The sequence below is a fragment of the Trichomonas vaginalis genome, chromosome III (assembly GCF_026262505.1).
Source record: "Trichomonas vaginalis G3 chromosome III, whole genome shotgun sequence".
NCBI lineage: Eukaryota > Parabasalia > Trichomonadida > Trichomonadidae > Trichomonas > Trichomonas vaginalis.
The window spans coordinates 6,501,270-6,524,300 of record NC_067205.1 but is presented as its reverse complement, the minus strand read 5'-3'; the positions used below and the strand labels follow the sequence as shown (position 1 = coordinate 6,524,300).

The window sequence follows — 23,031 nt, the reverse complement described above, 5'->3', positions numbered from 1 at the left end:
AGAAGGATTTGACAAGGCAATTTACCTTATAGAGCTACCTGAGCCATCTGAAGTCAAGCTTGAAAAATAAATGGTTCATCTACTCTACTTGTTTGAAGTTGTCAAAATACTCTGTTATTTTTTCCTTTAACAATGGCAAATCTTCTTTGAAGGTAAGTATTGTACAACCTTTCATATCATAGTGTGTTTGAGGTAACGTATCTTGAACTATTTGTTTCACATCTTCATTTGGGGTCATTGAAATCGGTAAGTTTTCGCGATAGAACCAATTTCTGTCAGATTTGTAAATCTTAGCAAGGTCGTAAAAGCTTTTGTTGTTTCTTCTGACTAAATGCAACATAACCATATCTTTATCTTCTTCATTTTCCATCTCTTCAGTATAAATCATATACTTATAGTTCTTTTCCTTTCCTTTTGGTACCGAACGTGGTATTCTTTTCTGAATGCTTTTGTCTTTTGCTTCAATGACTTCATCTTTTGCTTGAAGTTTCTTTTCCATCTCTTCACGTTCTTGTCTATGAATTTCGTCAAGAAGTCTGTAAACATGCCATGCATAACGAGGAGAAGCCCACATTGCAACTGCATTTACAAGAAGTCTATGTACATAATATCCTCTTAAATTTATTGGCAAATTTTTACGATTTTCATGTGTTTTATGCAAGACCGAAAAAAGTCGGTCTAGAGAAATTTCACTCAAAAGTTCTTGTGTGCTTTGGTTTTTGAACCAGTCGTCTGCGTGTTTAGTGTCTGGAGCAAAACATGCTGTCAAAATACTTTGCATTTGGTACATATCGTCTTTGACCGAACGAATGAGACGTAACTGTTTGTTAAACTGAACCCACTCATATTCTTCATTTATGGCTTCATGAACGATAGCAGTTGTTGTGTTCTCTGATGTTGACATATCTGTCCTTACATACAAAATAAAAAAATAAATAAAAATAAAACTAACTTTATTTTTTCTATCTTAAGGAAATTCACTGTTTTCATAGAGTTTTATGCAAGACCGAAAAAAGTCGGTCTAGAGAAATTTCACTGTTTTCATAGAGTTTTGGCGACTACGTTTTCTTACGTACTCGCTGTTCTTCACTATTTTCATACGGAATCTCTACCCTAGGTTTTTCCGAGGGAAGCAATCTTATGCCATTTTACTCAGAATTTTGTGCTGAATTCAGCAAAAATATATTTTAGGTGAAGAGGTGCGATCTCACCTGTTTTTTCACCTGTTTTTTCACCTGTTTTTTTCACAAGCGTTTTACATGGTAAACGTTATTTTTACATTATGACACGAAGTGAAGGTTGACACTTCGTCAAAAAAATCCCTGAAATCATATCTTACATACAAAAAAATACAAAAAATGACACTTTTTCATTAGATAACTGTTATTTTTTGACGAAGTGAAGGTTGACACTTCGTCAAAAAAATCCCTGAAATCATATCTTTACATACAAAATAAAAAATTTGTTAGAAAAAAATTAGCGTTATTTTCTGACTTTCACAAAAGACAAAAATAAACGCTATTTTTACATGTATTTTTCAGCAACTTCGTCAAATAATTTTATAGCTTTATCTATCTCATCTACTTCAAACGTTTCTTTACCTTTTATGGGAGCACCATATATTTTCTCAAACTTTTCAAGTAGTTCTGTTTCTGCAGCTCTCATATCATTAGCAAACACAACCTTGACTATATTGACTGTACTGTCATATCTTTGAGTTATATTATATGTTCTTCCTATCTTATATCTTTTTGTATTGAAGTCCTTCGGTTTCTGAACGATGTAAAGTAAGCCTTCACTGCAACGTTCCGTATCGAATGAACCATATGTTATGAAGTTATATCCAACAACTAGGTCTAACCATAACAAAACTATTGGTATAAGACTTTTGTCTATAAGATATGCTCTTGTTCCATGAAATGCTACTGATATCATAAGCTCAGGATTTCTTGTCAAAAATTTCTGAGTTGAAGCATTTCTAACCCAGTCCTTCGGTCTCTTTCCAAATGGAAATATAATGTCTGACAAAGAATATTTGTTGTATTTCTTTGAGTATCTTACGTTTAAATCACCTATTCTAACCAATTTGGTGTCATTGTCTATCTTTCTAACTGTTTCAAACTCAATGTTTGACATATATGTCTTTACATACAAAATAAAAAAATAAATAAAAATAAAACTAACTTTATTTTTTCTGTCTTAAGGAAACTCATGAAATTTGGTCATTTTTCAGCAAAAATAAAGTTTAGGTGAAGTGGTGCGATCTCACCTGTTTTTTCACCCTTTTTTCACAAGCGTTTTACATGAATTGTACGATGTATATTTGAAATCCTAAACAGTTTTGTAGCCTCTATTTCTTCTTTTAGTACATCGAATGTTTTAACAATGCCGAAAGTTTCTTTATACTTCTTCTTGACGTCAGACAGAAGGAAATCTTCTGCTGTTGGATAGTTTTTGTTCAGAAATTCTAACATGTCCATTTTATTTTCTGCTGGTTTTTCTGCTTCTTTCTTTAAGTCTGCATAGTCGTTTCTCATTCTTTCTATCTCTTTGACGGAGTAGTTATATCTCCTCATTGCCGCTTTACATTTTGAACATTGCGGGTTCATTTTTGCGTTATATTCTGAAACCTTACCTGCTAAAACAACTAAAGCGTCAATGGTTTTCTTTAACTCAAAAGTTGCTGGTTTTATCTGTTTGTTCCATACCTTACCTCTTCTATCTTTATCTCTTATCTGCCATACACATTCAGCAACTAACGAAACAAAGTTGTCGTAGGTCTTAAATTCTTCAGATTTATATATGTCAGAAACATTCTTATATACCATGTCGCAATCTTTGTCCATAACCTTATGGTTGCAATGAAATCCTAGAAACTCATAGTTTACCTTTCGTATGAACTTCTTTATTTCTACTGAGTCAGTTGCTTTGACTTCAATTTCGTCGAATTCAGGAATAGTGAGTTTTTGTTGTTGGATTTCAGGTAGTTTAGGCAAATGGTCGATGAGGTCCTGCATTTCATAAAGATATTCTTCATTTGTTTCATCTTTCGCACTACAGTCTAAATTACATGTTAAAAGTTCTTGCTTTATCTTCTGGATTTTTGTTTCGAAAGTATATGAAGAAGGAATGAAGCTTTTCATCTCTACTAACATAGATGTTGGATTCATGACTAACGAGTTAGGTGCTGTTGTTGTTTGAACTGTTGTTGTGCCGATTGTTGACATTTTTATTTTTTTATACAAAATAAAAAAAAATAAAAAAAATAAAACTAACTTTATTTTTTATTTCGGGAAAATTCATGAAAATTCAAGAGGTGAAAAAAGAGGTGAAAAAGGAGGTGAGATCGCACCACTTCACCTAAACATTATTTTTGTCTGATTTACGCTCATTACGATGAAGAAGTCTTGACAAAACATTTACGAAGAAGTCTTGACAAAACATTTACACTCATTACGATGAAGAAGTCTTGACAAAACATGTACGTTCATGTTTGACAAAACATGTACGTTCATGTTTGACAAAACATTTACACTCATTACGATGAAGAAGTCTTGACAAAACATTTACGAAGAAGTCTTGACAAAACATTTACGATGAAATCATGACACTTTTTCATTAGATAACTGTTATTTTTTGACGAAGTGAACATTGACACTTCGTCAAAAAAATCCCTGAAATCATATCTTACATACAAAAAAATACAAAAAAATGACACTTTTTCATTAGATAACTGTTATTTTTTGACGAAGTGAACATTGACACTTCGTCAAAAAAATCCCTGAAATCATATCTAACATACAAAATAAAAAAATAAAACTAACTTTATTTTTTCTATCTTAAGGAAATTCATGAAAATTCAAGAGGTTAGAAAACAGGTGAAAAAAGAGGTGAGATCGCACCACTTCACCTAAATTATATTTTTGTCTGATTTACGCTCATTACGATGAAGAAGTCTTGACAAAACATTTACGTTCATGTTTGACAAAGCATGTACGAAGAAGCCTTGACAAAACATTCATGAAGAAGTCTTGACAAAACATTTACGAAGAAGTCTTGACAAAACATTTACGTTCATGTTTGACAAAGCATGTACGAAGAAGTCTTGACAAAACATTCATGAAGAAGTCTTGACAAAACATTTACGATGAAATCATGAAAATTCAAGAGGGTAGAAAAGAGGTTAGAAAAGAGGTTAGATCTAACCTTCTACCCTAAATTATATTTTTGGTCCGGGAACAAAATGAACGAGGTCAGGATGTATGTAAATACATTTGAATTCATTCATAACACCCTTAGTAAGCTCATAAAATGCTTGTTTTGAGGTCGAGCCACTTTTGGCTCCACCGTATTCTTTCAACCAAAACTCAAGAATTTCCTGCATGAATTTTATATAAAAAGCAACCGTCTGAATTCAGACGGTTGTTATATTCTTGACAAAACATTTACGATGAAGTCTTGACAAATTCAAGAGGTTAGAAAACGTGTTAGATCTAACATGCTAACATAAACATTATTTTTCAATACTTTTTCAGCACTTTTCCGTAGTTATATATGAAAGACAATTCGAGATAAAAGTCATAGTACAATGGAATAATATGTTGCACACCATTTGTTGTGAACCAAACTTGAAAGTCAGAGAAACTGTTACTAGGTGGTTCGTAGAATTTAGAAGCAAAGTCATAAAAGTCCTTACCAATACATAGAAAACTATTGTTGCTTGAACTGAAACTTGCATGACACATAACATTTTGAGGGTCAAACACGTTTCTATAAACTGTCAAATCTGCTGGTGGAAGTATAAATTTAAATGGACCATCTGGTGGTAATGGTTCGTTCTGGTTTAGTAACCGAAGAAATTGTGCCCAAGAACGTTTGTCTACTTTCCAATATAAAAACTCTGTATCTCTTGGAGGGTTAATTTCAATCTTTTGAAATGAAACGGTGGAGTTCATCTTGTCATATTCTAGTTTCAGATAGTATGTTCCATTTAGTAAAGAGTCGTATTTTTCTTGAAATTCCCAATAATATTTGTTCATTTGAGTTTGAAAGTCATTTAGAGTTTTCTCAAGACTTTCGTCTGAACGAACTGTAAAGATCCTCATTTCGTCAAATTTGTCTATTAGACCATCAGAACCTTTATACTGCCCATGAAAATATACTGCGAACATAAATGCGTTAGTTCTATTTGAAAACAAAACTCTTCTAAATCCTATTGCCTTTGCATCTGAAGGACTTTGAAGCCAACGAATTGGATAGTCAAACCTGTATGTTCGGGATGAAATTTCTTCATCTGAAATAGTCCTACCAGCATTTGTAAAGATATAGTCTAACGGTTTTGTATCTACTACTTTTGTTCTTTGTTTTTCAACCTGAAGCATTTAATATATGTAAAAATATATTGTTTTAAAATGGTATGCCATTTCATATTTCTCATCTAACAAACAAGTTTCCCAACGGTCTTCTCCAACAAACTCAGCGTACATTTCAAATAAAATTAAAAAATGTCACTTTTTAAAAAATAAATTTTTATTTCATGCAATGTTTTATTTCTGTGCCGTCTTCAAGTATGCCCCAGTACTTACGCTTGGAGAGGACATGAACTTCGGTGAAAATTTTGTCCAATTTGAATTGACCCATCTTTTCACCGACCATGCCCATTTCAATGAGTTTGTTGTACCCTTCTTCGTTCGTCATGAGTGCGTCAATGTTCTCATAGTAAACCTTCACTTTGGATTTGACTTCGGAGAAGAATTTGTTGTAGTTGTCAAGGACTGCCTTTGCGAACTGAGGGTAAGACCAATGTTCGACAATAGGTTTTAATGTGGTTACTAAGCCACTTTGACCTTGAGTGAATTCGTACTTCAAAACAAAAGGAGAAAACCTTTCAACAAAGTTGTCGACCTTCTCATAATGTTTACTCTTCATCTCTTGAGGTTTCTTAATGGAATATCCCCATGTCGAATTCATAAGCAATTTGAGTGTCATTGCAAGTTTGGGGTTTGAAGCTTTCCTAATATCATACAGTTGTTGTATGACTTTTCCAACTGTATAGTTCCTTCCCGGGAACTCACCATCTTCGTTTGGAATTCCAGTCGGAATATATTGGACAAACCTCATGTATGCAGCGTTAAGGTCGACATAGTATATCTTTTCATCTGAGTCGAACTTGTCGCAACCAATTGGTCCAGTTTGTGGAAATTCAAGTGAGTCTCTTATCTTCTGAGAAACTTCTCCTGTTATCTCATAAACATCGTCGAAGCAACCTGTTTCATATAAAACCTTCTGACCTAACTCAGATGCTCTCCAATACAATTTGACGTCAATTGGATGTCTCAATGGAAGTTTGCTTATAGCATCTTGAAGTTCTTGCAACCTCATTGGAAGTTCTTCTGGTTCAGGTTGGTATCCGAACAATCCAACTCCTTGTGGAATTGTGTACTTCTTTTGTACTAGAACTTTGTCTGGAACAACTTTTGGTCTTGCTAACAGTGAAAAGTTTGTTTCGTCTTTTGGTACAAAAGTTTCTGTCAGCTTGTCATCTGGAATTGGTTCCAACAAACCTTTCTCGAAAAGAATGTTTACAGCTCTGACAATGTTGCACTTGCCTTTTCCGAACAATGGGTTTGTAAGACTTTCGTTCAACATGAAGTGGTTGTGGACAATTGCAATCTTCAACCATGGTAAGTCTTTGTCAACAACATAGTCGTCATGTGAAGAACCTTTAGCTGTAGGTATGTTGACTCGGATATTGACATTTGCCAACGGTGCAATTTTTGCCAATTGACCTCTGAGAATGTACCTTGTCTTCACACATGACTCAAGATACTTCATCTTCTCATCTGTAACAAGACCAGAGTTCCTGAGACATGTAAGAATGCAAGGTTCATTGACAATTGTTTCAATTGAATTGTAAATTCCATACCTTGTCAAGTCAATGTCAGACTTATTTATGAACGGGAAGTATCCAGCATGTTGTCTGACTGCTTGAGGGTTAGGTTGGTACCATTCGAACTTGACACTTGCAATTCCTTCAATTGCATTCAAAATGTCTGAGTCGGAGTCAACCATTTGTTCTCTCTTTGTAGTCTTGAAAGCGTCAAGAAGTTTTGCAGCTGTTTGTTCATTGCCATTTGCATAGTAAATGTGACCATCCAAATCCGTTATGGTCAATCTGAGATTGTGTCCTTTCTTATTTCCGTCTTGAATTGCAGCAAGTACACCCATGAAGCCTTCTTTGTTCTTTCCTTCGTCAAAAGTTTACTGTAAAGGTTCGACCAGATGTAATTTGACTTCTAACTTCACGATACTTTTCATATGCATATCTTGTTCTTTCCATGGGAGCATGACCATCCTCTGCACTACCTTTTTTCCTTCTCAAAGGATGCAATTGTTCGTCATGTTTCCAGTAGAATCTGGCAAAGCCGTCGTGTCCTTCAACTTGAGGTTCACTAACATCGAAAGGCATGTCCATAAGACGTTTCTTCTTCTAACCTCTCTAGTCTGTTTGGATAATTGGCACGTGCTGTTTCCAAATCCATTTCGTAGCGAAGACCAGACAATTTGTCATAGACTTTTATGGGTCTTCCCTTCCTATATTTAAACTTCTTCGAAACTCTCCAACCATATCTTTGCAACTCTGCTTTTATTCTAGCAGATTTTCTATCCATTCTATATGGGGGCATTTTTATAAAAAGAAAAAAAATATTTTTTCTTTACTTTACATAACCGCCTGCTGCCATAAGTCTTTGACGCCAACCCATACCAGCTAATGAAGGTTGACTTGGTTTAGTTTCCAAACTAAACTTTGGTTTTGGTTTATCTTCAGTTTTTGGTTTTTCTTCTTCTATCGGTTTTTCGTCACTTTTCGGTTTCTCTGACTTTACTTCACTTGCAGGAACAGTTGTGTCGTCAACATCTTCATAAATATCATATGCCATTTGTTTTTGTTTTCCTTTCAACTTTTTGTGTTTGTTGTAAAGTTTAGAATATTTCGACTCTAAGTCAATGAGATGTTCTATAATGAACTGTTGGTCAGTGAAGTAAACTTTTCCATCTGTTGTCTCGAAAGCTCCTTCAGACTTCAATATTTTATTTGTGAGAGTCTGTTTCTTTTTTGAGATACTAGCCGTTCCATTTTTATGAAAAGTGACTTTGTAGTTAGGGTTTGTATTTCCAGACCTGGCACTTTCTATTATTGAATTTTTCTCTTCATCGTAAGTTCTTTGACAGGTTTTGACAATGGTTCTGAACTTTTTGTTTGTGGTGTCAAATCTACCGTTTCAACTTCTTCGGTCATTTCATCTCAGTAAAAAATTTTAGTTTGGTTTGTTTTCAACTGGTTGTTTTAGGTTTTTAAGTCGGTCTAAAACTTCCTGAGGTTATAGGAAGAACTTGACAAACACGTTGTGTAACTGCTGGAAGCCGACAAATCCATCTTGAACCCATTTGTCTCAATGCTGTATTGTTCATTTCATCTCAGTAAAAAACTTTACATTCCCCACGTTTGAGGCGGTTGAGGTTGGTTATTGTTTACCCATTTGTGCATGGTTATATCCTCTGTTAAAGAATCTTTCACCTTGGTCCATATAGTGTCCTGCTTGGTTATAGTAGTCATTTGCTTTGTTATAATAGTTTCCTGCTTGTCTTCCTACATTGTCCATCCATCCTTGAACTTTTCCTCTTGTTTCAGGATTTGGAATAAGATTTGTTGCATCTCGTGCTACATCCCAACCTTTCTGTACAGTTTGTATAATAGGTTGTGCTTTCTCTTTAAGTATACCTAATGTACTCAAAATCTTCCTTCCAACTCCAAATACACCTCTGGCTATTGTTCCCCCTGCGGGCAAAAATCTGGATGCAAACTCCTGCTAATGCGCCAAATAACCCATTTCTTATAGGATAAAAATGACGAATCCAAACAAGGACCCCTATGTTTTCTAAAGCGACAAAGAAAGCACTCATGGTAAAAATCTTTAGTTCAACACCAAATGCTTGGTTTATGGATATCTTGGAAAACATTCCGAGGTATAGAGAAGATGGACCACCATACTGGCTAATATTTGTCGGTCAAAACACAAGATACTGTGAAGCCATACCATTACAGTCCAAAGCTATTTTAGATATCTTAGCAGCTTTGACAATATTCGTTGACAAATACCATCCAACAAAACTGACATCTGACTGTGAAAGTTCTTTCAAATCAGATGATGTAAAAAACTATCTGCGTTCAAAAAATGTAAACCAATATTTCATTGTCGACCAAAACCATTCTGCTCTTGGTGTCATTGACGGTTGTATAAAAATGTTAAGAGACTTAAACCAACCACAAGGTGGTGAAGCAAATGAAATGTCATATGACGACAATATAGACACTTCTCCAAGCAAAGGAGACAGTTTTTAAATATTTACAATAGCCGTAAACAAAAAGGTTTGGGAAACCACTCCCCTGAAGAAATGAAAAACAACCCTGACTTAGAGAAAGACTATATATTTAATAATTTAGTCAAAAGAGACAAACAAGAAAGAATGCCGGGCTTCAAACTTCAGAAAGGTGACAAAGTAAAAATAGAAATACCTAAACGCGACCCATATGAAAATACTATTGACTATGACAACAATGGGAACCCGACAGGTACTCACATTCGTGTTCGTAAAAAATAGAAGAAAGTATACAAGAGAATATTATGAAGTTTTAGGCAAACATGGCAAATGTACACACTGCAAGCAGAAGATAAAACTACTATTGTCAGACCTCGTTTCAAACTTGTCAAAGTTCAAGGTGGTATACTTTCAAAGACAGTTCCTAACAAATATAAGACAACTCCTGACGAATATGCTAAAGAAGTTGAAAATGACGACTAAGCAATTCTATACCATGCGTAAACTGTCATGTAAGGTGGCATGTAGTCTTTACTTTGTCCCGTTGTTTGCGTATATCCCGAAACGCGATGTGTATGGTTTCCATCTCCCGAGTGTTACCCCAGAAACAATTTATAGCAAACTGAACGTTGTCTTTAACATCATATCCTTTACCTTTTGTCATTGCTGACCAATCCCAAATTTATGTTTATGCCAACCGCTTGAGATGTACTTAAATCTATTAGTGACTATGTGCAGGTAAATTTTCACCTGAAATCGTTTTACTTCCACCTGTTTTCCTTTGAAGAGTTTGCACAATACAAAAACCTGTCGACTATTTGTTCCCATGCACCAACACCAAACATTACTTGAGGACCTCTTGCTTCCATAGATGTATAAATAGAACCTACTGGGTTCATTAAATCAAACATATGAGACATTATAGGATTGTCTCTTTTGAACTTAAAAATATAGTGCAACTATTTCAGGTTTCTTCTGGTTTGTGTCAGAATATTTTTTTATAATATAATCTTATGTTTTCAGGTAGGTAAAATCTTGACTATAATATTTATTCTGTCATCTTCATAATAGTATACTATTCTCGTTTTTTCTATTGCATTATATCTTTTATATCTATAATTAATCTAAATATAATGTTAGCTTTTGTTCATCTACATGTGGTGTTCTGACGTCATCTCCATAGTCATAAATAATATGGTGCTGGAGCTGGGTCAGGCAATGTCATATCTGTTCATTTCATAAACTCTTAAATATTTCTTTTGTTCGTCTCCATATAAGTTTAAGTAGCAGTTGTTGTCTAATGGAACTTTAACTTGTGTACCATTATTCTTTTTATAGCTTACATACATTTCATTGTTATTTTTCGGAATGAGTTTATACCGTGTACCATTTTCTAAGGACTGTACAAACTGCCATCTAAAATATTTATTTTCTTCATTGACAGAAAAGTCACCAACAATAGTTTCAATATTTTTTGTTCCTATCAAACTTTGGTATATTTCATTGACATATGTTTTATCTGCTTTATTTTCAAGGCTAACGTTTAAGTCTGTTATTTCAGAAGATGTATGTGTATGTCCAACGGCACTTTTCCTGTTTAAGGTTTCTTGTAAGTTTGTAATATTTGCAATGGTATGTGTATGTCCAACGGCACTTTTCCTGTTTAAGGTTTCTTGTAAGTTTGTTATTTCAGATATAGAATGTGTATGTCCAACGGCACTTTTCCTGTTTAAGGTTTCTTGTAAGTTTGTAATATTTGCAATGGTATGTGTATGTCCAACGGCACTTTTCCTGTTTAAGGTTTCTTGTAAGTCTGTTATTTCAGATATAGAATGTGTATGAGTCTTTTTAGAATATTCGTTTTCAGCTCTCGTCACTTCACTTGACATTTTATTGTCAACATATGTTTTGTCTGCTAGTTCAGGATGAGTATGTTCTTTTGTTGCATAAGCATTGTTAGCTCTTTCTTCTTCTTTTGCTATTGCATCGTCTACATATTCTTTGTCAGCTTTGTTGTCAACATCTGTTTTCAAAAGAAGTTCATTTATAGGTTTCTCGTTTAAAGTTCCTTTTGTTGGATTTATACAGACAGTATGGTTCTTATTGTCTTGAAACAGAAACTCATCTGTCATTGGGTTTAATGTCAGTTTTAAGTTTCCTTCTTTCAATGACTCAGATATCTTAGAATAGTTTGAAAAGTTTGTTGTGTTCTTATTTAGAGCTTGCATAATGAGTTGTCGGTTGTGTTGTATTTCTCTCATGGAAGCAATATCTTTCGACATTTTTATTCTAGATAAAATATGCTTCCAATAGAAAAAGAAAATTCAAGAGTTGCTACAACTAAACCATTAGATGAACTTTTTACTAATGTCGGTCAAAAGTTTGAGACAGAGACCGTAAAGCATGAAGGCTATCGTTTTGACTACCCATTAAGATGGCTAAGAGACCCATCTGTCACAAAAGCTATTGGCTTTCGTAGAATGAAGTTCATTTCAGAAGCCATACATGGTTTCCCATTTACGGTCGGTTTTGAAGTTCGATACTATAACAAAGAAAAACGTATGTATGAGAAATTTGAACAGGGAAAACTTTTACAAGTTAGTTTGCTTGTAAACTTAGAAACAACTCTTCAAGCTTTTCAAGAAAAAATAAACGATATCTATATCGAATATGCAAAACAGTATAACATTGACGAGGGAGAATACCATCTCGATATTATTTATGACAGGAAAAATGCAACTGTTAAAATCAATAGAATAGAAGACCTTGGAGAAAACGTTTATATTTCTACAAAATATAACAACTTGGCATGGTATAGATTTATGAGGATGTTAAATCAGCCTGCAGCATATCCAGTACACCCAGACTTTTATGAAGTCGAAAACCCTAATGGAACATATGAAAATGTTTTCGACCAAGATGCTATTATTGTTCATGCTTCATTTTCTGGCGCCCAAAACTCTTTCTTATGCTTGGCAAATGACTTTTACGAAAAACCTACAAAGTTATACGAACCACCAAGTGGAAGTATTTCAGACTTTCAAGTATGGTTTACTACAGATGGAAGAAAAAGAATAATTCCATTATACCATGCGTTTTACTTAGAACTTAGTTTCATATACAACTACTATCGAACGGTAAAAATATAATTTTTTAATACGGTTGAGGTGTTGGATTTGGTTGCCAACTAGACTGTGGTGCAGGTTCAGGCTGTTGTATAACAGGAGCTTGTTCTTCTGGTTCAGGGTCTTTAGGTATAATACCAACAAACTGACCTACTCTTTTACCAATATTTTTGACTCCGTTCCAAATTCCTCTTCCTACGGTTTTTATTCCATTCCATATACCTCTTCCAACATTTCGAAAGAAGTTTCCTATCTTACTGAAGAAACCCATTTTACTATATGTAAAAATCTAATGTCCGCCTAGTCTCTTACGTTTCCTGTTGAGTTCCATAGCATTCTTTAACTGGAGCTCATACATTCTGTTTCTCCTCTGGTAGAAAAACATATTCTGGGTCAACTCCTGTGTTCGCGTCATCTGCATAAAGTTGTTTATATCCCACTTCAGGGTTTGTATAAAACTCTTTCCATCTCATATTTGCATACCATGGTGGCAAACCTAACGCAGCGTCATTTGACATGGCAGTTTGCATTTGTACATCTGTTGGCACTTGACCATAGTTTGCCATTGCAGTTTGTATTCTAACTTCATTTGGAATATTCTCTGGGTTTGGTTGTCCAGGTTGCTGTGCATTCGCTAAGTTCTGTGCGTCCATTTAATATTAGATAAAAATATCTCTTACGAGTACATATACTGAACATTTGCAGGCATTGGTTCATCTTCATATTCTCTATATCTTTCTGCCACGTCAAATAAATAAATGACACAATGGAAAAACCTAAAACTAACAATCCGATTTCAAACCACATTTACTTACTAATAAAATTTCTTTGTTATGACACTTTCTCCAGTTTATAGGACCTCTCTCATATTCTATCTTGTCATATATAAACTCATAGTCATGTATGTCCTCTAACCATCTCATAACGGTTTCCAAACCACTTTTATCGGATGTAAAGTAAAAGCATGGATGGTTATGTAAAACGTCTAAAGTTTCTAAAGAGTCTCTCAAAGTCCAGTCTACTTGGTATTGAAAATCCCATGTGTTATAGAACGGCGGGTCCACTATAAAGAAAACATTTTCCTTGTCTTTATATTTTTCATACAAATCTGTCCAATGACATCTCACAAACTCTATACCCTCAATATATTTTTCTATGTCCTCTTTGAAAACATTTGTATAGTTGAGATATAAAACTTTTGACATAAGTGTTTCAATGTCATGAACTCTTATAGAACCACTATATAATAGTCTAGCAGATATACTATCCCAGTCTATATATTCTGCTTTTTTCAAAACCTCTCTCACAATATTTTTCTTATCTAATGGTATACGTTCCATCTTACCTATAGGTATCTTTTCTTTTAACTCTTTCAATATATTGTTTGTATCTGGTATATGTTTGAGACGGTCCATATAGTTGTCGAAGTCATTGCATATAATCTTTGAGTCAGGAAATACGGTATGACATAAATGGGATATATAGAAACTTCCACCGAACAAATCTACAAATGTTAGACCATTCGGTAGTTTCTTAAGTTCTCTCAATATAATATCTTTACATCTACTCTTATTTCCAAAGAACGGTAACGGTGGTTTTGTAAAATTCATTTATATATAATAATAAAAATGTTTTTTCCTGAAAAGTGACAGAAAAGTGACAAAACATGAAAACATATATAATTTGTGAAAAGTGAAACAAAAAAGTCAACGGCTGGTCGGCTGGGGTTCGGTCCTCCTCTTGGGTCTTGGGCAAAATTCTTAGGGCTAGAAGGGGCGCAGCCCCTGGAAGCCCCACTACCTTTTTTTTTTTTTTTTTACACGCAACAACAAAACATAAAACACACTTTTTGGTTCTTTCATCGTTTTAATCGTAATTTATGTAATACATGATTTGGATAAATTTTACAAAAATAGAACCTATATTATATTCTTTTCAAAGATTCTTGCAAATCATCAAAAATAATTGTATTTTAAAAAACGATCAAATTATCCTTTCATTATTTTAAACTTAAATTAGTTTTTATGATTGACTAAAGCAATCATATTTATTCATCATTAAATAAACAAAAAAATAATATTTGAGAGTTATTTCAAAAAACACATTGAATTTATTAATTTGTCTCAATTTCAGTATTATAAATTTTTATAATTTCAATATTTTGAAATACACTTTTTAATATTTCAATATTTATGATATTTCAATGTATTAAGTGGTCTCAAATTGAGCTTCTCAAATATAAGTTGGCCTATTCAAATAATAAAATTAAATAATATTTAAAATAATAAATAAAAGTGATTGAGGTCATAGCAAAACGGCTGTTTCAGTCATTAATTCTTAAAAATAAAAAGGGTAAAAACTAAATAAAATGTGTAAAATTCAATAGTGTCTGTGCTATCGTTCAATTTGAAGGTGTCTTTTGAAACCGCAAGACACATTGAATTTTTGAATAGTGTATTATGGTTTGACAGACACCAATGAAAAAAATAAAATGATATTTATTTTAAATATATAAGATCCTTATATAAAATATAAATATTTTATCGTTTTATTTTCTTGTTTTAGAAATGTTTTTTATTGAAAAATCAATAAAACTAACTCCAAAATAAAATTTTTGATATAAAGACACTATGATGACACCAGGCAAATCTTCCAAGACACCTATCGTCGGGAATCTAACAACCCTAACGTTTCATCTATCACAACAACATTTGGTTGCGTCTCATTTTCAAGGAATGCAATGCTTGAAAATGTAGTACCAAGATCGATACCTACACCAATCATTTAAAAATATAGATGATGGAAATTTTCAAAAAAAAATCATGCAAAATAAAGCATGATTTCGTATGAATTACAGCAAAAATCTGATGTAAATGCAAGTAAGAATGTAAGTATCAATGGACGTCAATATATTTTTGATTTTCCTTGTGATGATACATCAATTTGCACAGACTATGTTGTTAGATTACCACGAGGCACATACAAATTTGAATTGTATGGTGCAAGTGGCGGTAGTGCAAGAGGGAAAGTTTCATCATATAGATATGAAAACAAAAGTTGTATTTCAGAAGAAACTGTAAGACTCATGCATGGTAACACTGAATGCATTCAGCAAGATAGTATCGGCGGTGCTGGTGGATATTTATCAGGTACTATCACTCTTAAGCATCCTACCCTGTCGTATTTTACCATCGGTGGTAAAGGTGTCTTCGGCTACAAACCAGGTTATATGACTGAAGAAGAAAATTTCCAGAAAGAAAATATGCAACCAGGTGGGTATGGTGGTGGAGGAAGTTCTTCCAATTATTTTAGAGGAACAGGGAGTGGAGGCGGCCAAACCACTGTCAAATTTATTGAGAATGATCTTTGGCATCGCGTTTTAGTGAGTGGTGCTGGAGGGGGAAGTGATGACTACAATGCAGATGATGGAAGTGGTGGCGCAGGTGGAAATCTTGTTGCACAAGGTTGGTTCTTTAACGGAAATTATGTCGAAAATTATTTGGCAAATTCCACATTCGGGTTTTCATTTGGTCAAGGAGAAGCTGCTCGTTATGGAAGTACTAAACATCCTCATGCTGTACCTACAAGCACTAATACAGATATTGGAGGTGCAGGTGGAGGATGGTTTGGAGGATTTTCTTCTCAGTCTGGATCGGGAGGTGCAGGCGGTGGTTCTTCATTTGCATTGACAAAAGATGCTATTATTCCTCAAGGAAATATTTCTGCTTATGATGAGTTTTATAATTTAATTGATTCTAAACCGTATTCATTTAATTTAAACTCAGAATTCCTCTTCAAAGATGTTATTCATATCCCTGGTATTTGGGAAGGCAACGGACGACTTATTATTACAATTCTTGACTCAAAATTATTTATATCTTGTAATATCATTTCTCCAATCTACTTCAATCCAACATTAATATTTGGATTGATTGAATCATAAAATTTATATAATACACAATATTTAGATATTTTTTAGTCATATTAATATGATAACATATAAAAAAGAAGTCATTAGATTTCCTAAAAAGTTATGGTTGCAGGAACATTTAGGAGGATCATATAAATCAGTTATACAAGAAAAGTTTCGATCCGTAATGACCTTTTTTAAAAACTGAGTTGAATCAGGTGGATAATTTGAAGAAACATGTATTCGAACAGATTTTGATGAACCAACTTGTGCATTTATTGCAGTTGGACCACAGTAATAGATATCATCGAAATAACTTCCATCAAGGAAATAATAACTAACAGATTTTAAACTAAATGGCAAAACAATAAATTTTGCTGCGATACCTGAAAATGCATACTGTTCTATTGTTTGAATTGTTGATGGTAATATTAATATTTTAAGTTTATTACATGAATAAAAAGTTGCATCATATAATCTATTAACTTGAAATGCACTTATATCAGCATACTCAAGGTTTTGGCATCCTCTAAATATATATGGACCAATTTTTGATATTGTTTGCCTCATTGTAAAACGAGTAAATGATGATGAACTAAATCCTCGTGCAGATGATATTTCTGTTACAGTATCAAGAATGTCTTCATAACAATTTGATGGATATCCAACTAATACAGTAAAATCGCTATTATATAAAACTTTATTTTTTACTACAAAGTTAGGACTATTAGAAAAGAATTCTTCAAGGTAAAGACAGAAGACAAAAGCACCACTATCTATGGTTTCCAATGCCTGAGGTAACGTGATATTTTTCAATCTCGTATAATAAAACATGTGGGTTGGAATTCTTATCAGTGTTTCAGGTAATATAACATGTTCCGCCGTTGAAAAGAAAAAATGATAGCTATCGGTGAAATATTGAAATTTACAAGATGAAAAATTAACAAATTGTATGTTTGAGTATGTAAATGCTTGACCTTTTATTGTTGTTACTGCTTCAGGAATGTATAATTCGTTGATTGTAAAACTATTGAAACAATACTTTCCAATTGTTGTAAGACTTTTTGGTAGTATTAACATAGAAAGAGTACATCCATTGAATGAATTATTTCCAAGGATAGTAACCGGTTTAGAGTCAATTGATGAAGGAATTGTTAATTCTCCTCTGTAACTTTTAGAGATACATGGATTGATCCCATCACCAATTTGGATATTATCTGATCCATATAATACGAAGGTGATGGGTGTCTCTGATTCTTGATAGATGCTTATCTAAACTAGGTTACATTAACATCAAATAAATAAAAGTTTTATTTTATAAATGGTTTGCTAGATAGTTGTATTTATGCTTGTTTAATTTTGCCATAATTATATATTTTCGAAAAATTCGATTTCGAATGATTGATTTCTTATGAATTAGAAGATAAATCTTTATCTGGAGCAGCTATTAATGTTACACATAATGATCGAAAGTATATTTTTGATTATCCTTGCAATTCAACGTCTGTTTGTACAGACTATATTATACACTTGTCTCCAGGGACATACAAATTTGAATTATATGGTGCAAGTGGTGGGTCATCCAGAGGCAAAGTCTCATCCTATCGAGATGAAAACCGAAATTGCATTCCATCGCAAATTGTTTCCCTTCTTGGGGGCAATGCAGAGTGCTTCCAAAGTTATAGTCTTGGTGGCGCTGGCGGCTACCTTTCAGGAAAAATATTCATTCAGCACTCTTTGACATCATTTGCAACAATCGGAGGCAAAGGTTCATTTGGACATAAAACAAATAACCGCGAAACAAAAGATTGCTTTGAGAAAGCAAATATGCAACCAGGTGGATATGGTGGAGGAAGCTCTGCTAACTTTCCATCTGGATCGGGGAGTGGAGGTGGTCAAACCGCTGTCAAATTTCATGAAAACGATCTATGGCATCGTGTTCTTGTGAGCGGTGCTGGTGGTGGTTGTGATGATAGTCAATCAGATGATGGCAGTGGTGGTGCAGGAGGAAATTTAACTGCACAAGGTTGGTTTGCAAATTCTGTCATGAGTAACTCGTATCTTGCAAATTCAACATTTGGATTTTCTTTTGGCCAAGGAGAAGCTGCCAGATTTGGACAACCACCACCAAATAACTCTCTATCCGTTAAGAGTAGCTCAAATACTGATATAGCTGGTGCTGGTGGTGGGTGGTTTGGCGGTTTTTCTGCTCAAAACGGTTATTCAGGTGCTTCAGGAGGATCTTCATTTGCATTGACGAAAGATGCAATTATCCCTCAAGGAAATATTACTGCATCAGATGAATTTTATAATTTAATTGATTCCAAACCATATGCATTTGATTTGCATAGTGAATATCTTTTCACAGAAGTTGAACATATGCCTGGAATCTGGACAGGGAACGGACGACTTATTATTACAATTCTTGATACAAAATTCTTTGTGTCATGTAAAATCATGTCTCAAATACATTTCAATTTTGCTGTAATTTTAGAATATATAATAACATAATTATATCTAAATTAATATTTTAGCATTTTAACAATGATTTAAGGGTGCACCCGTATGTACGTTTATTTGAGAGGAGGAGGATTACCCTCTCAATTTTGAGGGATTCGTTAGTTTATTTTCTCGATGAATATGCAATAAAATTTGATTTTTACCTTATCAATATACTTCATATAATATACACATGTTCATGTAAAAACTTTTTCCCAAAATCCTCAGTAGGGTTGTTAAAAATATCAAAAATTAGCGTTTTGAAGACACCATGGTGTCTTATAATTTTCCCTTCCTTATTGGCGTGTAGAAATAAATGCGCCAATAGATTGAAGAAGAAGAATTGTTTTTCTCTTAATGAACTTTAATCCTTTTGATATAAGAATATTAAAAACATTAATATAATTTCGATTTCGGAAATTAAATTTCCAAATTTTTTGTCGATTTCGGAAATAACAGGATCCCGCATCCAACACGCAACAACAAAACATAAAACACACTTTTTGGTTCTTTCATCGTTTTAATCGTAATTTATGTAATACATGATTTGGATAAATTTTACAAAAATAGAACCTATATTATATTCTTTTCAAAGATTCTTGCAAATCATCAAAAATAATTGTATTTTAAAAAACGATCAAATTATCCTTTCATTATTTTAAACTTAAATTAGTTTTTATGATTGACTAAAGCAATCATATTTATTCATCATTAAAAAAAAAAAAGGGTAGTGGGGCCTCCAGGCGCGTTGCGCCCTCTAGCCCTGAAGATGTTTAGTATAATGAAGTTTTTTTTTTTTTTTTCTTGGGATGGCCTTCCAGGCGCGTTGCGCCCTCTAGCCCATAAAAAGTTTTTGAGAGTCGTCGCCGTTGACTTTTTTGTAGAGCACTCAAAATAGTATAACTTTGTCCGGACAAGTAAGGGTCTATCGTCGCTACAGGAAAAGTTACAGGCGTTCCAAGGAAGTATACTTTGAGAAGCCTTTTCTCCATTTTAAAACAAGATAGGACGGTTATTTTACAAAACTGACAACACTTTGACCGAGTAGTTTTTTGTGCTGAACAAAAAGTGTCATATAAACATCTGTCAAAAACCGCTTTTTAACTTCACTTAAAATGCCACGTAAGCTACGTAAGAATATACGTAAGAGGAAGAGAGCATTGAAACATCCAATAGTAAAACTGACACCACAACAACAGTTGCAACAACAAATGATGAATGACCCCACTATGTTGCAACAAATGTCAAGCAACCCTATGCTTTTAAACCGAGTTATTGGTGCACAGAGTGGAGGTTTAAGAGCGGCACTTTTAGCGAAAATGGCAGGCTATGGTGGAGCTGCAGACGGAACAGCTTATAACCCTCAAAGTCAAATGAATTTGAGTTCACTCAAAAATCAAATAACAGATGTCAAAAAGTCAAACATAGACATACAGAAACAAATAAGTGAAAACGAAAAGAAACTAGAATATGACAGACACACAAAGAAACTAAATGAGTTAAACGTAGAGAAAAAGAAGAAAGAAGAACAACTGAAAGAACTAAGTACAGAGGAATATGCGAAAAAAGTGTCAGAAAAAGCAGCAGAAGTAGCAAAAATGGAACAAGATGTTATAAATTTGAAAAACCATACTACTCAATATAAAGTACTGAAAGATGAAGAAATAAAACAAAAAGCCCTGAAGACATATATGGATAGCGATGAGTATAAAAAAGAAGTTGAAGCAAATGTAAAGGCAGAAAAACTTTTACAGTTGCAAAACCAAACCGTACAGTATGAAAACTTAGCACAAGAAAGTAAAAATAACGACGCAGCCATGCAAAAGGCAATGAAAAGCTCAGAATATATAAAAGCTAATAATGACTGGTTAGATGCCCAAGCCAACGCCAAAGCAGCCCAACTTATAGGGTCAATAAGGACAAAAATACAAGCGGATGAAGACAGTTCAAATGAAGCTTTAATGAATGCTGACTTTAAGAACGCCTTCGAAGCTCTTCATAGTAAGGTGAAACTAGTGAACGACTTCTCATCTGGAAAGAAACTGAAGTCTGAAGGTTTCGACAAAGAGTTAAGAGAAGTAGCACAAAATATGACGAAAATAACAGATGCAGCAACGAGACAGGCAGTTCAAAGTGCCTATGACGCCGTTAGAGCAACTGTTGTGGAAAGTCAAGAAAAAGAGTTACAACAGACCAAAACAGACCTAGTAAATGCTTTCTTAAGAACGAAAAGTCAGGTAGGACATTATGCTGCAGATGGAACATATGTGCCAGCTGGTGGAACTTATATACCAGCTGGTGGAACTTATATACCACCAAACCCTCCAAGAGAAGCACCTGCACCAGGACTACCTAAAACATTTACATCGTCACATGGACACAGACACAGGCATGCACCAAAACCAACACAACAACCAACAGTTCAAAATCCAGCACAACAACAACAACCAAAACCAACAGTTCAAAACCCTGCACAGCAACCAACAGTTCAAAACACTGCACAACAACAACCACAAACAGAGCAAGGACATAAAAGAAGTAGAGAACAAGGAAACCAAGAATTCTTAAAAATGCTTAAGGAAAATTATGGTTACCCAGATACTCTTGACTTTAGTGACAGATATAAAGAAGCTATTAGAAAGTTCAAGGAAGGAAATACTGACCCGAACCTATTTAGCTTATGGTTCAGCACAAATGGGATATAATTTCAAACCTGGAAAATACAAGCTCGCTAAGGGATATGATTTAATAGCATATCATCCAAATGACATGACTGAATTTACTCCGAGATATTTGGTGTCAGAGCTAAATGATAATTCAACTCTCTTCATGAAACGCGTAAAAAATAGAGACGGAACGAAAGAAGAAAGGTTTATGAGTCCGGATGACTTAATAGGGAACTTTTTAAAAACGGTCTCGGAATATATGAAATGCCAGCAGATGAGGTACAAGAAACTCCACAGGAAGAAGTTCAGATACAACCAGACATGGAAGAAATAGTTCAGCAACAACAGCTAGAAGAGCCTGAAGGAAACGAACAAGTCCCTCCTTTGGAAACTAACTTCACAGAACTAGATGAAGATTTGGAACAGCCGAAAAATCTTGACCCTCAACAAGTGTATGCGGGAATATGGAATCTTTCCAAGAGTCTAAGAAAAATTCGGCTGACATAGTAGAAGAATATCGAAAAATGTTCGCCGACATACAAAAGACTCCAACATCAGATGAAAATATTCAGCATAGAATGGAAGTACTGAAAGAAAGTGTACGCAAATACAACAATCCTTTTTACTTACGACCATATAACGTTCAATCTTTGGCTGAACTCGGTGAAAATAAAAGGTTAAATTTCAACAAAACATATAGAAATGAAACATTGTTTAAAGTTCATTCAGAACCTAACCAATATGGAAACAAACCTACTTTTGTTTCTGCAGACTATGGAACTACAATGAGATGGGGTCATAAAGCTAATCCGGATAGGTGGTTCATAAACTTACAACCACAATTCCAAGAAGTTGTAGACGCAATGGAAGTGAATGGTGAACCAGATATAGCTGGTATTTTCAGCGCGGCTTTAATGCCATTGAAAGATATGAAACATGCAGATATTTTGGACCAGTATGAAATGAACATGGCTGATGGAAATATAACACCTGACGTTCTAGAACATTTATCTCAAAGAACTACACAGAACCATAGAGATGGTATATTTGGTGAAGAGTTTAGAAAGAAAGTTAGGGAGAGAGAAGGAAGAGAACCTATTGTACATGACCTTGCAAACGAAAGTTTACAAAATGTCATAAAAACTTACTTTGCAGACAATGAACCGAGAAGGGATGAATATTTAAGAAAACTCAAATGGACAGTACCAAATGAAATGTTAGTATTGAAAAACATGTTCCTTGACAAAATAAAACCAACTACAGAAATAAATGACGCAAGACTGAAACATTGGGTAAAAGCTTTCCCATTCACAAAAGATATTATTGGTAACATGGAAAGAAAACCAGAATGGCTACAAAAACATATATTTGGAAACGAGCTTATTCCATATGGACAAGCTCTGTTTGAAGAGCTTGAACCGGAAACTCAGGAAAGAGTCATGCAAACAAT

General features: G+C 34.1%; 8 protein-coding genes and 2 pseudogenes across 10 annotated transcripts, besides 1 other annotated feature; 3 read left to right on the top strand and 7 right to left on the bottom strand.

Annotated features, from left to right (window-relative positions):
* Positions 1–11,231: part of a mobile genetic element that runs on past the window's edge.
* On the bottom strand, positions 80–904 carry TVAGG3_0653140 (KilA, N-terminal/APSES-type HTH, DNA-binding family; the record flags this gene model as incomplete). The annotated part of the gene is made up of 1 exon (XM_051241708.1): positions 80–904. One exon carries the CDS (start codon positions 902–904, stop codon positions 80–82), a length of 825 nt encoding a protein of 274 aa, XP_051088295.1.
* Positions 2,370–3,227, bottom strand: TVAGG3_0653130 (organellar and viral DNA polymerase type B; the record flags this gene model as incomplete). The annotated part of the gene is made up of 1 exon (XM_051241707.1): positions 2,370–3,227. A coding segment is annotated over one exon (858 nt), but the record flags the coding sequence as incomplete, so codon positions are not given.
* Positions 4,521–5,381, bottom strand: TVAGG3_0653120 (uncharacterized protein; the record flags this gene model as incomplete). Its single annotated transcript, XM_051241706.1, has 1 exon — positions 4,521–5,381. The coding sequence occupies one exon, from the start codon at positions 5,379–5,381 to the stop codon at positions 4,521–4,523; it is 861 nt and encodes a 286-aa protein (XP_051088293.1).
* Positions 6,416–7,037, bottom strand: TVAGG3_0653110 (annotated as a pseudogene). The gene has a single exon. A coding segment is annotated over exon 1 (622 nt).
* TVAGG3_0653100 (phage tail repeat-like family) lies at positions 7,716–8,081 on the bottom strand (the record flags this gene model as incomplete). Its single annotated transcript, XM_051241705.1, has 1 exon — positions 7,716–8,081. A coding segment is annotated over one exon (366 nt), but the record flags the coding sequence as incomplete, so codon positions are not given.
* Positions 9,861–10,730, bottom strand: TVAGG3_0653090 (annotated as a pseudogene). Its single transcript has one exon. A coding segment is annotated over exon 1 (870 nt).
* Positions 11,232–11,681: 450 nt separating the features above from the next.
* On the top strand, positions 11,682–12,530 carry TVAGG3_0653070 (uncharacterized protein; the record flags this gene model as incomplete). Its single annotated transcript, XM_051241704.1, has 1 exon — positions 11,682–12,530. The coding sequence occupies one exon, from the start codon at positions 11,682–11,684 to the stop codon at positions 12,528–12,530; it is 849 nt and encodes a 282-aa protein (XP_051088291.1).
* A 4-nt stretch (positions 12,531–12,534) lies between these two features.
* Positions 12,535–12,777, bottom strand: TVAGG3_0653060 (serine threonine-protein phosphatase family; the record flags this gene model as incomplete). Its single annotated transcript, XM_051241703.1, has 1 exon — positions 12,535–12,777. The coding sequence occupies one exon, from the start codon at positions 12,775–12,777 to the stop codon at positions 12,535–12,537; it is 243 nt and encodes an 80-aa protein (XP_051088290.1).
* Positions 12,778–20,129: 7,352 nt separating this feature from the next.
* Positions 20,130–20,993, top strand: TVAGG3_0653050 (protein of unknown function, DUF4106 family; the record flags this gene model as incomplete). Its single annotated transcript, XM_051241702.1, has 1 exon — positions 20,130–20,993. A coding segment is annotated over one exon (864 nt), but the record flags the coding sequence as incomplete, so codon positions are not given.
* Positions 20,994–22,045: 1,052 nt separating this feature from the next.
* Positions 22,046–22,907, top strand: TVAGG3_0653040 (protein of unknown function, DUF4106 family; the record flags this gene model as incomplete). The annotated part of the gene is made up of 1 exon (XM_051241701.1): positions 22,046–22,907. A coding segment is annotated over one exon (862 nt), but the record flags the coding sequence as incomplete, so codon positions are not given.
* Positions 22,908–23,031: the final 124 nt, after the last annotated feature.